The 22,106-nt window shown below is 38.3% G+C and overlaps 2 protein-coding genes across 2 annotated transcripts in view; both read left to right on the top strand.

Moving 5' to 3' along the window:
* The window catches only part of LOC108670242 (solute carrier family 35 member E1 homolog), an 8,463-nt gene extending 982 nt beyond the window's left edge, over window positions 1–7,481 (top strand). The window contains exons 2-7 of the mRNA XM_018157703.2: window positions 1,772–1,842; window positions 2,350–2,487; window positions 2,830–2,955; window positions 3,199–3,444; window positions 3,895–4,016; window positions 4,556–7,481. Of these exons, the coding sequence (XP_018013192.1) occupies window positions 1,772–1,842; window positions 2,350–2,487; window positions 2,830–2,955; window positions 3,199–3,444; window positions 3,895–4,016; window positions 4,556–4,967 (1,115 nt within the window). The 3' untranslated portion in view covers window positions 4,968–7,481. The remainder of the gene's footprint in view (window positions 1–1,771; window positions 1,843–2,349; window positions 2,488–2,829; window positions 2,956–3,198; window positions 3,445–3,894; window positions 4,017–4,555) is intronic.
* A 1,491-nt stretch (window positions 7,482–8,972) lies between these two features.
* Window positions 8,973–21,348, top strand: LOC108670241. The gene is made up of 11 exons (XM_018157702.2): window positions 8,973–9,663; window positions 10,342–10,467; window positions 10,591–11,652; window positions 11,808–12,069; window positions 12,427–12,538; window positions 12,847–13,192; window positions 13,474–13,610; window positions 17,536–17,654; window positions 18,014–18,201; window positions 18,403–18,541; window positions 20,061–21,348. The coding sequence occupies exons 1-11, from the start codon at window positions 9,499–9,501 to the stop codon at window positions 20,603–20,605; spliced, it is 3,201 nt and encodes a 1,066-aa protein (XP_018013191.1). The 5' UTR covers window positions 8,973–9,498; the 3' UTR covers window positions 20,606–21,348.
* The last annotated feature ends 758 nt before the right edge of the window (window positions 21,349–22,106 follow it).

The following is a 22,106-nucleotide window of genomic DNA, read 5'->3' as shown; positions in this document are numbered from 1 at the left end:
AATCATGACAATCTTTGGTGAGACACAATCATGGCAATCTTTGGTGAGAAGCAATCATGACAATCTTTGGTGAGAGACAATCATGACAATCTTTGGTGAGACAAAAACATGGCAATCTTTGGTGAGAGACAATCATGGCAATCTTTGGTGAGACGGAATTTAAAAACAAAAGATTGCCTCTCACCAAAGATTGTCATGATTGTGTCTCAGTCTCACCAATGATTGCCATGATTGAGTCTCACCAAAGATTGTTATGATTGCATCTCACCAAAGATTGTCATGATTGTGTCTCACCAAAAATTGCCATCATTGTGTCTCACCAAAGATTGTCATGATTGTCTCTCAACAAAGATTGCCATGTTTTTGTCTCACCAAAGATACAAAAAATAGAACAGCAAAAAGAAAACATGTCAAGACAACATAATGATTATGCAAAATGATCTTACTAAACTTTGCGCAATCACGATTTTAGCACATGTCACTGAAAGTTTTATCAAACACCTATGGCTACATCAATCTGTCTGATTTTTGGGGGAGAGATGGAGAAAAACATAGGGAACAAATCCTGACCTTCCAAAATTTTTTAACTCTATTACTTTTCGAGTAAAGCCTTTCAAATTTGAGTATCGTTTTCTTGTGGGACACCCTGTATAAGCATCTAAATGAAGACTAAAATCTACGTAAAAATCTTGCTAGGTATCTCCAGAAGATCTTACAAACACATTTCCTAAGTCTTGATAAATATTTATCATCCTGAATTTATTGCAGGAAATCTTGAAGGTTTAGGCAGTTCTGGCAATAAATTTTGTCTAGAAATTCTAATTTTTTTCCTCTTTGTATTTCAAAATTTTTATAGAAATAATCTTGGCTCTAATATGCAATATCATATACAGAATTTCAGTAGACAGTAGGTAGGTAACTAGGTATGAAATTTCATGGCTCTAATGTCATGTATTTTTGTTTTATTGAAAAAATTGCGGTTTGCAGTTGCACTTTGCATTGCAAATATGTTCAAAGAAACAAAAGAACAAACAAAAAGTAATGAAATAACAAACAGTATAGCCTAAAATGTCATAATTTTCTAATCATTTTTATACCTGTCAAAGGAACCTGTTAGTTTTCCATTTTCATATGATTGGGTTTGGGTTAGTCGGACTTAGTCCTTCAACCAAGAGACTCATGGTGGGTGCAATACAGAATGGAGAGGGTGAATAGTTGAGCACCATATTAAGCAAATGAAAGTTGCTCTCCATTCCTCCAAGAACTATAATTTAAATCTTTTCTCGCTGCTAAGTCAATGATAATGCTATAAATGCACATGGATTTCTTTCAATTCAGCTGGTCCTCAATTAGCTATAAATCTCAATGACAACTCCTACTACAAGATATCAGGGTAATTTTCAAATTTTCTCCAAAAATATGCAATAAATTTTGTTTGAAGATCCAATGTAAAATGTTTGCATCAGTTTGAAGCATTACCCTAATAGCAGTTTATTGTGCAGCTGAGGGTACCATATCAGTATTTTAATTCTTCATGTTGCAAGCTTTGACTTCTTGAGCTACCTGTAGATTGTGAAAATATCAGCCTAATTGTTTTCTACCATGTTTTTATAGGAAAAGTAACAAGTCGGTAAAACATTGAAAATTAGGAAAAAATGTTTCATTATAACATACATTTAAGAACCACCCTATTGGATAGTCAAAAATATTTATAAGTTTTACATCTGAATGATCAAAGCTTTCTTATATTATTTTTCTCATTTTTCCTCAGTCAAAGCAACAATGCCCCTCTTCACTGTCCTCCTCTGTAGAATATTTTTAAAGGAACGTCAAACATTAAGAGTGAGTTGATTTATGATATAATTTAATTTTAATTTGTCTTCTTTTTTTTTGTCATTTAGTGTAAGCCTCTGGACATCAATTACTATTTTTGAATACCAAGTTTAATTCCATGCTGTAGTGGATGACAGAGATTTTTTATGTCTTTTCCTTTGCTGAGTTACTTGGGCTTTCTTTTATTTCATGTGTGTGAAAATGATGGTATATACGGTATGTAGTGTCATGACATCACTGTTGATTAATAGGAAGTAGTATTTTTGACATTTCATGATGTTCTGGGATGCATTTTTTATTTGTCTTTTGATTGTCTAGGATTTGTTTATTTTCTGAGGAAGACAATTATGGCTTCTTATGTTAGTGGATTTTTAACTCCATATTCAAGCACATTTTCCTCTCATTATTAATCTCACAGTTTATAATAATTTTATTTATAAATTTTTTAAATTCAGTAAGTATAAATTACATAATTTTCATACCAATAATTATTTTCATACTGGCAATAATTTCCAGGTCTATGCATCTCTGGTGCCAATCATCCTGGGAGTGGCAATAGCAAGCATATCTGAGCTCTCATTTGATGCTCTGGGCCTAATATGTGCACTCATGGCCACATGTGCCTTCTCTCTGCAAAATATATTCTCAAAGAAGGTAAGATTACTGGCATTCAGCTTGGCTTTTTCTCCTGTTCCTGATATCTTAGCAATCTAATTGATTTCAAATACAATTACTGTATTATAATTAGCAATCTAATTGATTTCAAAGACAATTACTGTATTATAATTTTAGTACCTAACATTATGAGAAATACTGGACTGGTGCTTTATCTATAATTGATTTGATGTAGGTAATTGATTTCAATGACAATGACAGTATGACAGTATTATTATTTTAGTACCCAATATTATTATAAATACTGAAGTACTTTACCTAAAATTGATTACGCTCAAAATTATTTTGACATTTTGGGTTACTACTTCTCTTTCTTTCCAGGTTCTGGCTGACACAGGCTTGCATCCCCTGCGTTTGGTCTTCTTGCTGGGGCGTCTCTCACTCATAATGTTCTTACCATTTTGGCTCATATTTGATGGCTATGCTATGTTGCATGACTCACAATTGGTCAGTTAATTTGATACTATTTTTTGGCAAACAACAAGGCAAATCATCTCTAATAATATTTCTAGAAACATTTAGTACATATATACTGGGTATCAGTTCAAATTTAGTGGAAGAATTGTCATTCATCAATTTGTAAGTTTTGACCTGACTTTACTATTGACTAGGTATATCCTAGGTATTTACTCTTTGAAGTTGTTATTAGCATCATCTATATTATATATAATATATACTATTACCATACAGGTTGTTCGGCGGTCTGGATTTGACACGCTAGTACTGCTAGGAGCAGATGGTGTGCTCAACTGGTTACAGAACCTGATTGCATTCAGTATACTGCACCGCGTCGCCCCTCTCACATACGCTGTTGCCAACGTCAGCAAGAGAGTTGCTATCATATCTGTGTCACTGTTGGTGCTCAACAACCCAGTCACACCTTTCAATGTTCTTGGCATGATGCTTGCTATTCTTGGAGTTCTTGCCTACAATAAGGTGAGAAACAGAAAAAAAAATTTCTGGCCACTCGGCAACACAATGAGTTCAACCTAACTAAATAAAATGCTATATTTTGTTATTGATTGATTTATTATATTTATGCTATATTTATTATTGATGCAAACTAACATTATTTATTGTATTTTCAAACTTGCCCTGTAGGCCTGAATACTTTCTTTCATCATCTAGTTTTACCCCGATCCAAGGGTGGAAAAATATCTACATATGTTAAAATACTTCTTGGTCCCCTGATCCCTGCTAAGTGAAATATTTGCATATTTTTATTGAAATATTTATGTAAAAGTAAGTAAGTAGCATGCAATGCTTAGTGTTATTTGTATTCTCCAATAGCTATATTTAGCTGTTATAGTATTTTTTCTAACAATTATTGTTGCAAATTATTGGGATTGGTTGGGACCTATTATATATATTAACTTGAATTAACAGGCAAAATATGATGCAAACCGGGCAAAGAAAGTCTTGCTGCCAATCTCGTCTTCCTTCTCCAATGGCATGGTTGCCCCCGTGCTTCACCAGGTTCATCCAGCATACCCTTATGACTACTCCAGGTCTGCTAATTTAGTTGTTCAGAAGGTAGCAATGAATTTGTTACTGTGATTAGTTTCCTTTGTTGTTTCTTTTACGAAATGATTCTGCATTCCTCACCATTCCTCCACGTCTGTGCTTTGAATTATGTATGAAAATTGTGTTGATGAGATTAGTTTATTTTCTCTTACATGGGGCTTGGACAAGTTCTTATTTTAAAAATTTCAAGTCAATTACTAAATTTTGTCTATATGGTAATATTTTTACTTTTTTAATGTAATATTTTTTATATGAATTGGAAATTGCAGCAAGTTTATTTCTTAATTTTTGTGAATAAGGTTATCCATTAGTTTTAATTCCTCTTTGTATGTATTTACAGCTTACTCACTGTTTGATTTATAAATTACTTGGTAGTAAATTTGAGTATAAAATTTTCGTAGAGTAACGCGCAAATAGAAAAAAATTTAGACAATTTTTTCAATTGAGCTTGATTTTTCTCTTTGAATGCTTAAGCTCTCCTGACACAAATTTTGGCGTGAATATACAAGTATGTTTTTTGCAGATTAAAAGACAATTCACTGCGTTGGCCATCTGAGGGCACCACTAGGCATCCAACCAACACCTCCAGCCATCTCACGACAGCAGTGTCTCTCCCACACACTCCTTACATCGCACCCAGGTATGCCTTTGATCTTCAGCAGTCGCCCTACCTCTCCCGGGGAGATCCCAGATACAACCACAGTGACGGCGACGCTCGACCTGACACCTCAAGTTTCAACTGGAGCTCTCGACATGCCGGCGAGGTCGACAACACAGCGAACCGGACCGATAGCAGTAAATTCGTCCAGCTCGGCAACAACTCAGTGAAGACGACCGCTGAGCTCGTCTCACAGCAGACCGCCATGCGGGACTTCGCCTTACCGAACGGGAGGGCAGGTTCACAGCACGGTAACACGTCACAGTGGGAGACTTGATGTCAACTTGTGCCCCAATATGCTGTGGTCTTTTCATGCGAACAATTTATCGGTGCAATTGTTACTAGTTTGTGCATGTTAAGAACTTCATTTCTCGTTTGAGCTTTAATAGATTGGAATTTAGTTATATGAAAGCAATTAGAGAGTTCAACAGTTATGAATTTTCAGAGAAACATTTTTTTTAGATGTTAAGTATAATTGAAATACAGAATTCAAGCATTGGAATGGGTGTTGGACGAGCTAACTCCTTTATAAGTAAAAATTATGGTGTAGGATTTTAGTGTGAACTGAGCCGCTTGAACGAAATATTTTATGTTAATAATCTCATTCTCAGGATTCGTTAGAGGTCCTTAAAAAGTTGTAGTCCTTCTTAAATTGATGAAATGAGATGCAGATTTCGATTGTGATGTTACTCACTCAAACAGATAAAGAGACAAATAGTTCTGGTTATTTTCTTTTCAAAGCTCTATTCAAATTCATTATTTCTGAACCTTGTTATCATTTTAGCTAATAATTTCGCTGTGATTCAAGCGATTTCTCTTAGTGTTAATTTGTATTGATACCACAGTGGAAATGCGTCTTTTCTAACACCGTGACTGTGTTCTTCCAGAGGTAGCTGTGACGTCCTGTAGTGTGGCGATTGTCCCTTGTGAAATCCTGTCTAGCCAACTTTATGCAGCTCTTTTAAAAGCTTCTGGGATAATTTGTTTCGGTTTATGCATTTAAATCCTTTGAAATTAGCTAAAAATTTTTATTCCTTATTGCTTGCGCTACAGTGAATTATTGTGCTACAAATTTTCAATTATTAATAATTGTAGTTGCTTTAATTAGTTGTAATTGTTATGTTTCTCAAATACATTTACCTCTGCTGGTATTATCTCTCAAATATTCTATTTGCACTCAACGCCCGTTCATGACACTAAGATAACTAGTATATTTATACTGGGTTAGTTTATACTGGGGTTTATATACTATAAACTTCTATATTTATACTGGGTTAGTGACTTCAATCAATTCTGGTGATATTTTTAATTTCAGAGAAAATCTTGTGTGTTCGGTTCAACATAAGTTTTCATATGTGAGTAGTACTAAAATTTATAGCTGTTGAATTAGCTGTCAATATTAAATCTGTATTAACCTCGTCGCAGTGTGTACTTTTAAGCAAGAATTACTGCACTTGCAGACTTCGTTTTAAAACGTATTACATTTTTAAAATGCATTGAACTTCCTACTTGCATTTAACCTGTTGTTATTATTTATATTTTCCGACTTTTTATTCTATAATATTTTTCGACTTTAGGTCTTCCAAGTTCCAGGTATTTATATATAAAGCTTAAGCTATCTTTGTGCCTACAAGACCGTTGCTTGACTCCTAGCTGAAAATATTATGAATTCTTTCGGAGAATCGTTAATGTAGCTTTAATATTTTTTTTTACCTTTCACCTCACATTTATAGGGTAACATAGTCTTTCTGTACACGACAAAGCTTGCTGTTGATCATTGACATTGAACCTATTATAATAAAATGGTTATGATATTATTTCCTCTGGTTAAGGAATGCCAACCAACACGGTCGTGTTCAAAATTTTGCTTGGCGAGTTCTGTGCCAAGCAAAGTTCTTCCCGAGTTCTATGGAACTAATAATTTATTAGAGGTGATTTCTTCCATCAACCCTAGGGGCTAATTATCTACAAGGGATCAATTTAAGATGTGAACAATTTTATAAATGTTTTTAAATAGAATTAATGTGAGCGTTGCTGGAATTAATGTGTGCATTTCTATTCAAATTTCGTTACTGTAGCTAGAGAAACAATTGGCGAGAGTGAAGAGTTGTTGCGATTATTAGTATATTATTTCTGCTGAACGGTCTCCAAAACCCTCGATTGCAGCACTGAAAATAATTAATCATCTTGATTCGAATGATGTGCATTATTTATTTTCATATTTTTAATTATGCAATCCTTCGTGACTTAGTTGCTACGTTCAGATCTATGTTTTCCCGCGTTGTTTATAAGTTCAAGCCAATTCTAGCGAGCAATACTTCCGTCCTATGTCCTCTCTTATTAATTTAGCTCAGTTCAGGCATTCGAGCTTTCGGCCCTTGGCATGTGGTTGCACTGCTACTATCTGTTGATTATATTATATTTACTAGGTGTGCTACTATTATATTTATTAAGTAAGCTATTAGTATATTTATTAAGTGAGCTATAAATTATGACTGCAGCTTCAAAAATGTTCGTTCTTCTCAGTTTGCAGATGCATTAATATCTTGTTGAGGTGTGCCTTGTTAATTTTTTATTTAATTTATTTATATATTGAATATGGTATAGGTTTAGTTACTTTTAAGTGTGTATGTTATAAGGTGTAGCGCCATACGTAGGTCTTGCGCTTCCAAGCTGCAATCCGAACCGAGAAGCTTAAGAATCTCAACTCAGGTTGAAATGTCTTCATTCATATGTATTGGTTTATGGAAAAATTGTCTATTTTACATTATTTTACGGGCAGGGTGGCCCAGTGGTTAAAGTTCAGAGTACCAAGATAGGAGCAGAGAGGCGCGGGTTCGATCCCAGCTCTGTGCGCCAGTTTCTGGTCAGAATCGGCAAGGAGGTCGGGCGGTTAAGCACAGCAGAATTGTAGCAGTGAGTTGTGTGTTCGAAACCACATCAAGCTGTGAACGTTCTGCAATGTTAAGAATCGGCGACAGGCCTACGGCCTAATAAACGCTGAAACCGCTATAGCCTCTGATGTCTGATTCTGTGTTAGGAATAATTGACACGTCAGGAATTGTCATGGACGTCAGGTGGCAGTTTTATTAATTTATGAAACAACCGTCAATTATTGTTATTTATTAAGAATTTTTCTCTTTTATTTTGATTTGTCTCTAATGATTTCTTATCACCTAAAACTCGAATTTCATCAAAAATTAATATAATGGATTATATTCATTTATCATGGTCCAATTTTATGCTAATTTCCAAGTTCCGTCAGCGAGTATCAAATTGTTCACTCGAGAGAAATAGTTTTTCAGACAATTTTGAAAATGTTTTCTTGCCCTATCCACGATCGGGTCATTCTTAGTATCTTGTACTTATAAAATTTCAAGATTGTTCCGTTCTGAGTCGGTAGGCTGATACAATCTTCAAATATTACACTTAAATATTCTGTGTAATATGCAATGATATGTGTACTGGTGTAAGAGCATAAGAAAGGACCAAGAAACCAAGAAGTGCGTCGCTATTTAGACAAAGTCATCCAATTTCTTTGAGTGGTAGGATAATTTCGTCCCTTGAAGGTGATGATTAATTTAAAACTTTGAATTATTGAGGCCTTCTGCCTTGCTGTCGATGTTATATTTTGACCTCTGGTGCGAAATAGCTTGATAGCTGAAGCGCTAGCAAACCATCCTATTACTGCTGCTGCTTCTATTAGTGCAGGGGCCATACTTTCAAAACTCGCTAAGTGAACGTAAGTACTTACGCTCTATTTTCTTGTCTATGATTGGTGGATTTTTCTTGGAAGACCGTCAATGATTGGCTGATGAACTTACGATCTCGTAAATTTTTTTTAAAGTATAGCCCCAGGTAATAACTCTCAGGGGGATGCTGGTCACGACACCAACCCGAGACATGAATTACGGCTGGCATCACTTGTACTTCTGGCAATTGAAAAATGTCTACAAATGAATGCGTTATGAATCGTCGTTTATTAAAGACAACAATGATGTTAAGCAACGTTTCGGTTTAATTCATAAAGTCAGTTGAAACTTTTTTGTCTATTGTTGTTAAATTCAGCACTTTCGTTTGTTATATTTGTTCAAAAAGGCTTTGAGAACCTCATCTCCAAGCTTCAAATTTTATTGCTTCCAACGAAGTTCGAAATGCCAGCCGTAATTTTTTGTGTTCTTGGAGGATTAGTGTGGTAACCTGGATTCGGTTTTACCTTCTTTAGGTTGAGCAGTAGTCCAGTTTTGGGCAAAATTTTTTGAATGTTTATTTTGCATTACAGTTTTGATTATTTCTCTTAGCTGCTACACTTTCAAGCTGCCGCGAATTCATATTTTGCTTACATGGTGCCCATGCCGATAGTGCCTGGAATGTTGTCCTAACTTTCAAGTAGAAACAGTGTTCAGTATCAAGTACAAACTTTTTTCACTACTTCGTCAAGTATCAACTGTGTTAAAGATAATACCTGGTATGTTGTCCTAACTTTCAAGTACAAACTGTGTTCACTTCAAGTACAGACTGTTTTCACTACTTGTTCGTCAAGTATCAACTGTGTTAAAGATAATACCTTCTTCCTAACTTTCCTATGTTGTCCTAACTTTCAAGTACAAACTGTTTTCACTACTTCTTCGTCGAGTATCAACTGTGTTAGAGACAATACCTGGTATGTTGTCCTAACTTTCAAGTACAAACTGTGTTCACTACTTCTTCGTACAGTATTAACTGTGTTCACTACTTCTTCGTACAGTATTAACTGTGTTCACAATACTTTTAAGTATCAACAGTGCTCAATAGGTTTTTGAGAAGTCATGGCAGATGAGAGCGGTGATACCTGCCTCATCACCTTGCTGTGTGGCGAGCTGAAGTTTGAACTTGAGCGCCAGCTGCTCATCAAGAAGTCTGGTTACTTCAAAGCTCTTCTCGAGGGTTCGTTTGCTGACAGTCGCAAGTCCGTACACACCCTTGACCCGACGGTGAGTTGACGTACGAATCATCTAAGGTACCGTACGTTTTATCTTCGCCGATTTTTAGGAGATTGTAGACGGTTAGAAAATGATTTGCACCGATGTTTATGAGATTGTAGACGGGTAGAAAAAGATTTGCATCGATGATTATGAGATTATAGACGGTTAGAAAATGATTTGCACCGATGTTCATGAGATTATTGGCGGTTAGAAAATTATTTGTAGCGATGTTTATGAGATTATAGACGGGTAGAAAATTATTTGTACCGATGTTTATGAGATTGTAGACGGTTAGAAAATGATTTGCACCGATGTTTATGAGATTGTAGACGGTTAGAAAATGATTTGTACCGACGACTATCAGATTACTGACGGTTAATGCTAGTCTTGAAGTTCAGTTTTGAATTGCGGATGCACATGGTCAACAGATATGCTATTGAATGATAAATTCTGGAATAAATCTTCTTATTTTCCGGCTCTCACATCAGTCTAATTATTAACTTTAAATCACGTGTTAATTTATAAATATCACGTTGAATAATTTTGCGCTGCTTTTCATAAAACTTATTACATTGTCACTAGTCTTGTAGTCACCGCTAATGTATGTTACGACTTATTAACAGTTTTAACACCAAGTATGTATTGTTTAAAATGAAGGTTTATAATGACCTGCTCTGTATCACGCAGTTTGTGGAGCCTGTGTGTCTGAAGTTCGTCGTGGAGAATATGCAGCAGGAACACTCAGACGATGCCTTCAAAGATTTATCTCTGGACTTCCTTACAAATTGCGCACTTGTGTGTGAAGCTCTACATGTGAGTGATCCTGGGAATCCAATTTTTAATGATTAAACTGCTATGTATCTATACAAAGTTGAAATGAAAAACTCAGTGTATCTGAAAGTTGAAATTAAAAACTCAAATTATTTATTTTTGCAGGTGGAGTGTGTTTTGGAAATTATTATGGATAGAATTCTTGAAAAGCTCGATGATGACGATCACTTTATTAATTATGCGAAGATTCTTTACAACCTGGGATTTGGGAGCCCCAAAGTGATAAAGTATCTAAGCAGTTCAATTCAGTGGAAGTTTTTCGAGCTTGTATGGTCGCCTCGCATCTTGTTTAAGCTCACTGAAGCCGAGTTGTACTGGATTTTACGTAATCCTAACATTGTTGACCCCACTGGAGGAGTTCTTTCCTTGTTGCTCATTGATACTTACGTCAGAAATCAGGATAACTGTATGAGTCATCCAAAGACTGCAGACGTTATAGAAAATTCTAACAGTGAGGCGGTGGAAATTTCTCTGACGGATGCCAGTCTAGAAATGCTTCCAGCTTGCCAAGAAGAAGGCAATATGACACGCGAAGAAACTTTAAATTCTGCAATGACTGATGATGAAGGAGGTGTAGGTTGTACATTCAAATTCGGAAAGGAAGAAAAGCGGAAAAGTGCCAAACTCGAAGAAACGAAAGATTATTTCGAAGAAAGGACAGCAAAACTAAATGATGAAAACAATGTCAACTTCGCTAATACATCACTTGGCGCTGCAGCGGAAACTCTTGGAAAGGGAAACAGCTCCGGAACAACAAACGGCAACAGTGCACTTGAGGTTTCAAGCCGTGTACGCCATCTGACGGCTCGACTAGTCTACGCTCTTCGGGAGTCCATGGACGCGCAACTAGGGACGGACTTGCCGGAGCACTACACGTTTAGAAATATAGACTCGACAGAGTATAGTATTTCCCCATTGCACGGTGATACAGATACGGCAGGAGATCGGAGCAACCGAAATAATGATGATGATGAAAGTTGTTTGACCTATAAACAAAAAGAAGTAAGAGCGATGTCCAGTTTGCCTACAGAGCAGAAAGTTTCTCTTTCTCTATCGTGGGAAGACGTCGAAATCATAAAAGATTATCGAAATGACAAGAACTTCTTTAGGAGCTTGTATTCAATGCAAAGAAGAAACCCTTGGCTGCCTTGTTTTCTCGCCATGTGGGTAAGACGACTATCTAACTCTCTACATATTGTATTTAAATTAAACTATTTGTATATACGTCTAATTTATTAGCAGCTTGCTTCAAAGATGTGAACCAGTTACTAGATTTGCGCGTTTTTTAAATATGCTCGTCTAAATTTGCTCGTCTGTTACAGAAACCTAGTTGGCACATTTCCAGACCAGGTTGGTGGCGACAAAAGTTCACTTTTCAAACGAACGGTTACGGCAGTTTCTCTTACAGAGAAACAACAAACTCTCAGGTAGGGGCTCCGGTCTTCTATGAAGAATATCTAAGGGAGCTATGTGCATTCCAAAACACTAGTGATAAATTCATACTGTCCTTCGACGAGGAAACCAAAAGCTTTGTGGAGGAACTCCACGTCTCCGGCAATAAAGGCTACAAAATTTGTTCCTATGGTGAGCCTTTCACATCGTTTGAATGAAGTCTTATTACTTTGGACTATCTGCCTTGTGTTGTACTATATTTGTATTTTTCTACTGTAAGCAAAGTTTTTGGTAGACTTTCTCTAATCGATATAAGAGTAATTTTTTTCAGCCGTTACTTCAATTGGGGTGATTAATTTAATATTAATATTTTTATGCAGCTGGAACGGGACAGACAATAAAGTCTCCTATGAATATTATGCTGAGATATAATGTCGGTTCAATTGCGAGATAACTTTTTTTAATATAAATACTTTACTTTTGAACAAGATAATACCGTCATTTCATTCAAATTTCATTTATATCAACACTAAGAACTCTTCCCTCAAGGTGAAGACTTGCTGGTTATCGCTGGTGAATGTGATTATATTGGAAGCAACAGGTTTCCGACCTCCGTCTCCTGCTTCAACTTCCACTCAATGAAATGGAAGGAACTTAAATCGTGAGTAATTGTGTTCATGCATTTGCCTGATGACTGTGTCGCAACATTTGCCTGGTGACTGTGTTGTGACATTTGCCTGATGACTGTGTCGCAACATTTGCCTGATGACTGTGTTGCGTCATTTGCCTGATGACTGTGTTGCGACATTTGCCTGATGACTGTGTTGTGACATTTGCCTGATGACTGTGTTGTGACATTTGCCTGTTCACCTGTCTGTAAATCTTGTTGCAAGTACATAGTTACGAATGAAACTAGAGGTTTGTCCGCGGACACTGGGTTAAAAATAACTTTGTATTCATATTCTGCAGGAAAAAATTATGTCATCGTACGTTTCAACATTGCTGGTTGGCGTCTGAGGGCCTATTGATATGTGGGGGTTTTGGCCAATACCGAAAAAAGAATAACTCTCGGATCACTCTACTGAAGCAAGTCTATTTTGGAACTGAAGATGAGTCTGACGAAGCACAAGAGTCTGACGAGGAGATTTTTCATAACCGCGTTGGATCAAATTTGTCTCCCAAAAAATTTCGCAGCACTCCTGAGAAAGAGAGCTGCGACTCCAAATATTGTGCCACGAACGGCTCAGCGGCTATGAGGAAATTGATCTCCAACGAACCTCTACTTTTTCAAAAACCGAACATGAATTTGAATGGGGTAAAGTGTGTTTTAATATTAGAACGTGAACGAATAGCTTGGAGCTCATTATTAATGATAAATATTCACAGATAATAGCTTTAAAATTTGTGATGGTAGTTCTTCTATCCTCTTTGTGTTGACTATTTTGTGACTCGGTTCGATATGGTTTCATTGCTCATACGCTAATAAAATGCTAATACGCTCTAATCTTTGTTACCTTCAATTCTGGACATTATTTGATTACAATTGGTTCAAATTCTCTCGTGTATTATCTTAATATAAGCTTCATGTTCTTTCAGGGCCATTCTTTCAAGTCGTCGGAGGATGTCATCTTCAAGACCAGCAATTTTTGTGGAACAAATTTCGAGATTACTAGCGAGGTCTTCTTTACAGTTGGCCATCATCTCCTGACCATCAATGGACGTCACCTCCAAATGTCAGTATGCAGGCCTTCTATTGTCATCATCTGACCATCACCGGTCGCCACCTATTAAGAGTTTGCTCGGCCTCCTATTCAAATCTGCCTCATCTAAACTCACGACGAAACTAGTTCAAGACGTCACAGACAGAGCCGTCCCCGACATCACACACCGCGTTATCCCCGGTATAAAACCAACACACGAAACTCTTCTAGTTCAGACACAGTACCAAGCTACCTTGCAACACATATCAACTCACGGCCTATCGATAACTCAAAATCAACAACTCATGACTCTGCGTACACAACTACAAACCGCTTACCAACGTCTCCAAACAACAGCATGGCAGAAACTTGTCACCACACTCGGGCTCCAGTAAGACCCTAAACAAGTCTGGAGGTCAGTTAAGCGGATGCATGGCCCAAATACAAAACAGTGAGCCCCTTACCTCAAGCACGAAAACACTCAACTAGACATTCCCCAAAAGGAAGAACCCATATTTAGACAGCACTGGCAAAACGTATTCACTGAAACCGACAACAACAATTCCAACACTGAACACATCAATACCATTGAAGAACACATGAACAACATCAGACAACACAAAACGCCATACCACACAGGTAACCTCTCAATCTCCACCATTCATTCACATGAACACTGATTGATTTAGTCGCAGACAGAACAGCATCTATTAAGGCCCGATTACACTAGGGGCAACACACGGGCGTCAAGCGCCTCACCGCCCCTCTGTGCAGCGTCTACGTGCGCTTCTTGTGGGCAACGAAGCGATTGACGAGCTAGCGATCTGCAGTCGTCCTGCCTCATGCAACACAAGCGCTACACTCAGTAGACGGCTGTCCGTGGTCTAATGAGGTCTGTATACGCTGTTCCTTCACTAAGTCAACTAACGCCACACTTGTTTGTACTCTCTCTCAAGAGGCTAATTGATCTTTATCGAGACCATGAATGCCTGTAGAGAGTTCAGTCAAAGGAGTATTAAAGTCGAAATGCAAAAGAGCAAGCGCTGGTGAAAATAGTTGAAGTTTTAAGAAACTTTGGTTCACGAGCCACCATTGACAAGGTTCACAAGAAAATTCATACGTTGCGTTCGCAATTCCATCGTGAAATGAATTTCATTGCTAATGAATTCCATCGCATATGAATTCCATCACAATTCCATAACCCTGCTTCTGGATGAGTGGCAGTATTTTCTTTAGCAGAATCAAACAAGTCCACTGGCAGTCTAGTATAATTTTGAAATTCTGATGCTTTCGCAACTGAAAATTCTTTGAAATGTAATTGTGTGAGCCCCCTCTCTTCTTTGCAACAATTTTTTCACCCAAATACGGCGACGCCTACATCTTTTCTTAACAGCAGCACACTCGAGAACAATGGCCCAGAGCTCAAATTCGGATACATCCATCCTCTCTGACGTTTAACTGGCAACTAATCTTCAAAGCGCGCTGTCTCTTACTCTCAAGCTACTGCGTACAAAAATAAGTTTGAACGGTTGTGGGCGGTGAGGCGCTGCAACAACCGCCTCACCGCCCATGTCGTTGCCCCTAGTGTAAACGGGCCTTTAGGATGGATACCTGCATGGGCCCCTCTTTTGCATTGCAGACTAGGGGTTCCCTACGGTGTTTGCATCTCACCCACGTTATACAGCTTAAACTTCCAGAATACCAAACACCGACTACATTGCCTTTGCAGACGACATCACTCAAATCATAGCTGGAAGATACACACATCGATACGCAGCCCACCAATCAAAACACGCTATACAATGAATCAACTCATTTGAACAGAAGTGTAAAATAGAGACCAGCACAACCAAATTCAAAATAATCCTTATCAGCCGTGAGAACACTTCTGACATCTTTATGGAAGATCAGAATTTCCCTTACGCACATAAAGGCACAGTTCTGGGCCTACAAACAACTCACGGCTACAACGAACATATCCCTTCACGACAGGACATAGCAAGAAACAATCTACAAAAATTTCACAGATTCGTCTATATTTAGCCTTTGTCCGGTCATCACTAATCTACTTTATCATACTGTCACACACTCTATTCCGATCGGCGATATCAAAACTCCCAAAGAGTACAAAACCGAGCCAATGGTACGATTTCATCACCTCCAATTCTCTCCACGAACGATGTAATATACCCACGATCAACACAGTTCTACACTAACACGCCCGCAACATCTGGCGCAAAATGAAAGTATATGAACCCAAACTTTTCAACCAACTCACCTTTACACCAGACATCATTTATAGAGAACATCAACAGGTCAAGGGTTCCAGGATGCTAGCATTGGATCCAACACAAACCCACATCTACAAATAGTCACGCATCAAATAACCTTCATCATCCACACAATGGGGCATCTTCACCTGAGTGCTCTTTCCTGGGCTTCTGAGGGCTGGGGTCCGAACAATCTCTCACGCATACCCAAACGGACGAACCACCTTCACGACGAGACATGCTGCGCTTGGACGGCAGTTGTAACGATCGCGTCCTAGTGCGGCTGTCCCGAAACTACTACTGACTGACGTAACAGACCGAGAACGACACACAGCATGACAAGTCACTGGACCAACTCAAGCTAACTACAAACATCCACCGTATCCCGAGCGCTCCACCACCCATCATCACTATCTAAATAGTTATCATCAACGAAGCAAGTAAAAAACAAGGAACCATATGGTAATGACAACATGAGTTCGAAACTCAAACATAGTGTGCACCTATTACTTTATTCTTCATTGTAAATAGCACCTCGAATGCATCTTCAGTATATATCGAGCCACAATCTACCCCACAATACTCCGCACAACTAATCAAAGCCCTGACGGGTCCCTCCCAAACCCTAATCAAGCCCCTAAAAACCTACAACCAACCCAATTATGCGCTATGCGCCTTTCCGTCTTCAACTATTTTTTTTCATTTCTCCTGCCTCCATCTGGCCACCCTACGCCACCTCTCGCTCTCTTCCACTCTTTCCTAGTGGCACCGCACACTCACGGTGCATGAATTCAGTCCTTCTAACAGTCGAAATTTCCGTCATTCGAATTTTATGCCTTTTATATCTGACATTTAATCTGATGAATTAATTTAAGCAAAATTAAAAGCATTAGCTTCACCGAGGGTTGTTTTAAGTAAAACTTGGTAATCTTTCTTCCCAAAATCTTGATTATGCTTCGTTGTTTCGTTTTCAAATCAATATTTCCGTAACCTTGGGCTGTTTGATGGATCATGTGATTTAATTCAGGAATGCTCGTCACATTACAAGAATCTCTGATGAGCATAAAACTCAAATACATCGGGCTTCATAAGGCTTATCAATTAGGTTTAATTTATCCTTAGGATAATCGCTTAGGTTTAATTGCTTAGGTTTAATTTGTCCTTCAATCATTGTGGTATTTCTACCCAAATCATGTTATTTTTATTTAAGCTTGAGTTTAATGGGCTTGGTAGGATAAGGAAATGCTCTTGCTCTTGCACTCCCGTAAAGTTTCCCCTATTTGAAGTATTAGTAGATCTCGCAATGAGAAGTTAAGGATGGGTTCAAACCGTACTGCGCCGTGCACATGCCAGTCACAGTCCAGGTGCCATACTTTCAAAACTCGCTAAGTGAACGTAAGTATTTACGCTCTATTTTCTTGTCTATGATTGGTGGATTTTGCTTGAAAGGCCGTCAATGATTGGCTGATGAACTTACGATCTCATAACTTTTTTGAAAGTATAGGCCCAGTTTAATATCTGTAATGCATTTCCATGGAAGCATTCTTACCATGGGAATGGCAGATGCCTTGCACGACTGGTGTGAATGCTTCTATATAAATGCATTAAAGAATATTGAGCTGGGCCGTGACTGGTATAAGCCGGGCACGTTCTCGTCAGCATGGTGTAAACCCGGCATAACATTGCAGAAAATGTCCGCACAAAAATGACTGGATTACCTTGACACTTCACGCGGGCGTGGAGTATGATAGAACAGAGTTCAAATTCGAAGCCGCCATTCCCTATGGTTCCGGTGTCTACTTGATTGGTGAGGAACAAAATCAAACTTCATTTAAGTGTTGCAAAAAAATTGTAGATTTGTTACTGACTTAACGTTGATAAACGTGCCAGCTCTGAAACGAACGATAATTTTTATTTGATTCGTATAGTTTTTACTAGGTTTAGTAATAGTTTCTCTTTTCAGGAATCTTTCAGCAATTTTATTTTTAAATTGAGGTGTATCAACATACCAGTGTGTACAAATTACCATTACTCCAGCCTTTCTGATGGTTATACAATGTATAGCAATCGTCACATTCTTGCAATCATCAATATTTATTATGATATCAATCCGTCGTTCACTGAACACCGGCTCCGCAATTGACTTATATCATTGACATTGATCAGACATGAGGCATGGAGTGTTCTTCATGCCGCTGCACACGTGGAAGTCTGTTGAACAAAACGATTCGGACTACTCCAAGAACCTCGTTGCTCGGATCTTCCTGTACGGAACATTCAACTGCCAGCTCTTTCAAGTGTGTCGTGTCAGAAACAAGCTCTTCTGTGTCGGTATGCGTACGGCCAGCGCTGAGGTTAGTATCCAGAATGCAGAGTGACTTAAACTATCTTACATTGTTGTTATTGTAATATAGAATTATAAAATGCGAGAGAAGAGTCGGTAAGCTCATAATCGTAATACATGTATTGCTAGATCTCGATCATCTTTCATGATAGGATTCTTAAGAAACACAATATTTTCAGTTTTTTTACTGTACATTCTCTTATCGATGCAGATTTTCCCATGGATTAGCCCACAATCAAAATGGAACTCTACTCAAGTTGAAGTTCTGCCTCTGGCCTACATGCCTCTGAAGGTCATACCGATGACGGACAGCGTCGCTAGTCCAGACACGACGCCATCTAATGCGACAGGTCAGCAAAGTTTCTCCCTTTGTTTTTCTTTATTCAAATTTTGTGAAATAAATGTAATATTACATTTACACCAAGCTAATTCTCTCTCGTGAATTTTGTAACGAGGTTTTTAATTTAGCTAATTTTTCCTTACGCGACTAGAATTAATCCTGATGTGTAAAAATTAGTTTAAGGTGTTTTGCTGATTTATTTATCTTTACCTCTCGTCTTAAGTGTGTGCTTAATGACGCTTTCGCTGGAGAGCTAGAATATACCACATTTAATATTTTTTCCGGCATCTGTCCAAGGGACTTGCTATCAGCTGATATTACTTTGCACTTTTCAGTGTATGTTAAAGGCAATAGGTAATTATATAATTATAAAGGCAATAATATTATAATTATATCTTAATTATATCTTGTTCGTGGACGGATTACACACTGATAGGCAGCCGTTACTATCCCATCACGGAAAAGGCGTGAGTCAACCATTTAGTTGTTAATAGGAGGATTATCTTGACATTTAACCTGTACAGAACAATGGCGCATCATATTCAAGGTAGCCTGCTACCTAGTGGCAAGAGTTAGAAATTCCTGCCCTCAATTAGGACGTAGCTACTACTGAGGAAAGGCGAGAGGCGCCGACGTAGGCAACACATTTAATTCCTAAATATGCCCTGGAGCCAACGACCAGCATGTAGTAATTACACTCGCCTTTGGAGCTAGAAGCCACGGATGACGCTGGAACACCGAAAGCTAGACCAAAGACGCTGTTTAAATATAATAGCACCGTAGGTCTTCAGCCAATACTTTAGAATGCTCGCTCATAGGCTGACAGTTCTGCTCAAGACTGCTCCGGCTTAACCTCTTCTGGCCTAACCTAAACCTATTTTCGTTGCCTCGACTAACAACCGGCTTCAGCGGTGGCTAAGGCTTTGGACATCGGCACTATAGCTAATGGCAATCGTCTTTTAGGCTACTATGCCCTCTGGACTGCTTGCCTAATGAAAATAACATGAACTGAAGTGCTAGAAAATTAGATGATCCAAGTTGGCTTTCCGCATGCATCCAAAGCAAAGTATTCACATTTTCTAGTTAGAGTCACGTTTAAAGAAATCCGCTCGCTTATAACTAAAACGCACAACGTTCAAAGCGCGTACAAATAGTTGGCTTGCTGCTATGTCAGTTAGTATTCTTTTATATGATTATGATGTGGTATGTTCTAACATACAGTACCTTTGTTCCTCTACAAATTTGGTCTATTTATTTTTGTTCTAATCGAATTTATTCTCAAGTGTGTTGTTCCAGCTCTATCATCAGAAACAAGTTAGGAGGAACTCAAATTGAGCCCGTAGGTTAATCATGAATTTTCATAACTTACAAGCAATTTTACATGATAAGAGATTAATTAACAACTTATTCAAACTCCTCAATTTTCTTTGCATCAATTGCTCTACTCCGACTGGTGTTACCGACCCCGACTTGCGATATCTAGTCTAATCAATTGCGCTTGTCTTATTTTTTTTTCTTTTCAACTCTAGAGTCTTCACCTGAGTCTCTCGTCAACCTCCTTGCGAAGACTGTGGAAGAAACCGCGGGCAGCAAGGAGATCAGTTCCGATGTGCCAAAAAATGAGGATTTTTTCATGTCGAATGTGATGCCAAGTGCTGAAATCGTCCGCAGAGTTGCTGCCTCGCAACATCGTCTGCTCGATCGCGTTCTGCTAGCGCCACTGTTGGACTTTAGGCAAAAAGCTAACGGCGAGTCCGAGGGGCTCTCGGATGCCGGTAGAGCAGCGCTGCATCTACTCGACGATATGCATACCAACTTGTATGCTAACTGGGCTTTCCCTGCCACAGATGTGCCTAACACTCCCGAGACGAGTTTACATCGAGAGGATTGTTCATGGTGCCGAAAATTTTTCAGTCGTGACTCGTTTGACGAAAGTTTCGGATTGGTTCCTCTCAAAAGTGAAGTGATAGTATCCAGTCCTAGTGCCGATAAATGGTATTTGTTACATGGGCGTGGATTTCCTCCACATTTCGAGAACACCATTGAGCCTTTTGTTGTGCTCAAGAACCGATAACTACGTTCAATTCAGTATTAACTGTATTGAGCATAACCCACCAGAGTGTTCATAATTTTCAGCTATAGATGGTGTAATAATTCTACATAGTAATGGAGCTGGCGAACTGAAAGCGGTTTTATCAATATTTAATTTAACTTTATTTGTCTCGTTTCAATTTTCGGTGGATGATGGTGCCGATAGCATGATTTCGAGTGCTTGCGATGCTACAAAACACCCTGAAGTTTATAGAAGCTCATATCAACTCGGATATCTGGTTGGAGCACGGAGAGAGGAGTATAACAAATGGTGGACATGTTAAGACATATCATTTAGAGATTTATATATCCCTGCTGGATATAAATCTCAAAAAATAGCTATTACCCTGCGTATTCAACATAGCCAGTCCATTATTCGAGTCTTGTTTTTACTCGAAATCCTATCGTGCACCATCTTCGTAAAGGTACTACTATATCTTTACGACGCTGTTTTAGCTGTGTCGACACTTGCACGTCCAAAAGAGGTGTTAATCTCCAATGTCAAAGATATTTATTGTACCGCCAATTTGGCGGAACCCGATGATCTGGAGGTCGTCATGAAGAATATACTACAGGACACGCTACCAAAGCCGTCTAAGATCTGTGTTAGGGCACCTAAAAATGCTGCACACTAGTGTTGAAGCTCAATAGGTAAATATAATAATTTTTTTAAACTTCTAACTAGGAATAACTTAGATTTATACAGTTCATAAACTTTAATGTCTTCGTTTTCTTTCAACCCTACTTCAATTTTGTTATAAATGTATAAAATAATCATTTACAATAAGTAGTATATTTGTACAAGGATAAAGTTCAGTGCAAGGATCCTAGTTTCGTTCAGAACTCACGAGACAGACTACGTACGCACAATTTTTGTTGGTCGAGCGGATTACCTTACAAGGAACAATTTTAATTGCTTAAAACCGGTTGAAGCGGGATTGTACTAAGATTACTTGCGTCCAGAAACATTAAAGTTGTACATCAAGATCAAAAATTATCCAATATGAATAAATGGGACCCGATCCTTAATTCAATTGAAGGCCCTGCTATAGCGGCCGAACAGTTGGCAAACGTTGACCTCTCCCTTAGGCAATCGCATACTTGCAGGAGTGACTGTAATTCACTCTTGAGCAGTTCTCGAGCATTCCAAGTTCACAACGTGACTGGCTACCTTACTTATCAATTGTTTTGAAAATGATAGAATAGAAGTGTCGGCACTGAAGAAATAGACANTACTCGTAGCGTCTACGATGCTATCAGGGAGGAGGCTGTTCTACATGTCGGTGACACGAAGCGAGAAGAAATGTTGTCGCATGGATGTGTTACAACGCTGTTTTTTTAGTTTATAGCCGTGGCCCCCTGGTGTTGGTTCTTGTTTCAAATTCTAGTAATCCTTCTGGGGCCTTGTACAAGCCATGAGTATACTTGTATGCTTCAATGAGTTCCCCACGCAGACGTGTAAACGGTGTAATACCATATGTAAG

This window comes from Hyalella azteca, unplaced genomic scaffold, assembly GCF_000764305.2.
Source record: "Hyalella azteca isolate HAZT.00-mixed unplaced genomic scaffold, Hazt_2.0.2 contig9873, whole genome shotgun sequence".
Taxonomy (NCBI): Eukaryota; Metazoa; Arthropoda; class Malacostraca; order Amphipoda; family Hyalellidae; genus Hyalella; species Hyalella azteca.
This window is presented reverse-complemented; position numbering and strand designations above follow the sequence as displayed.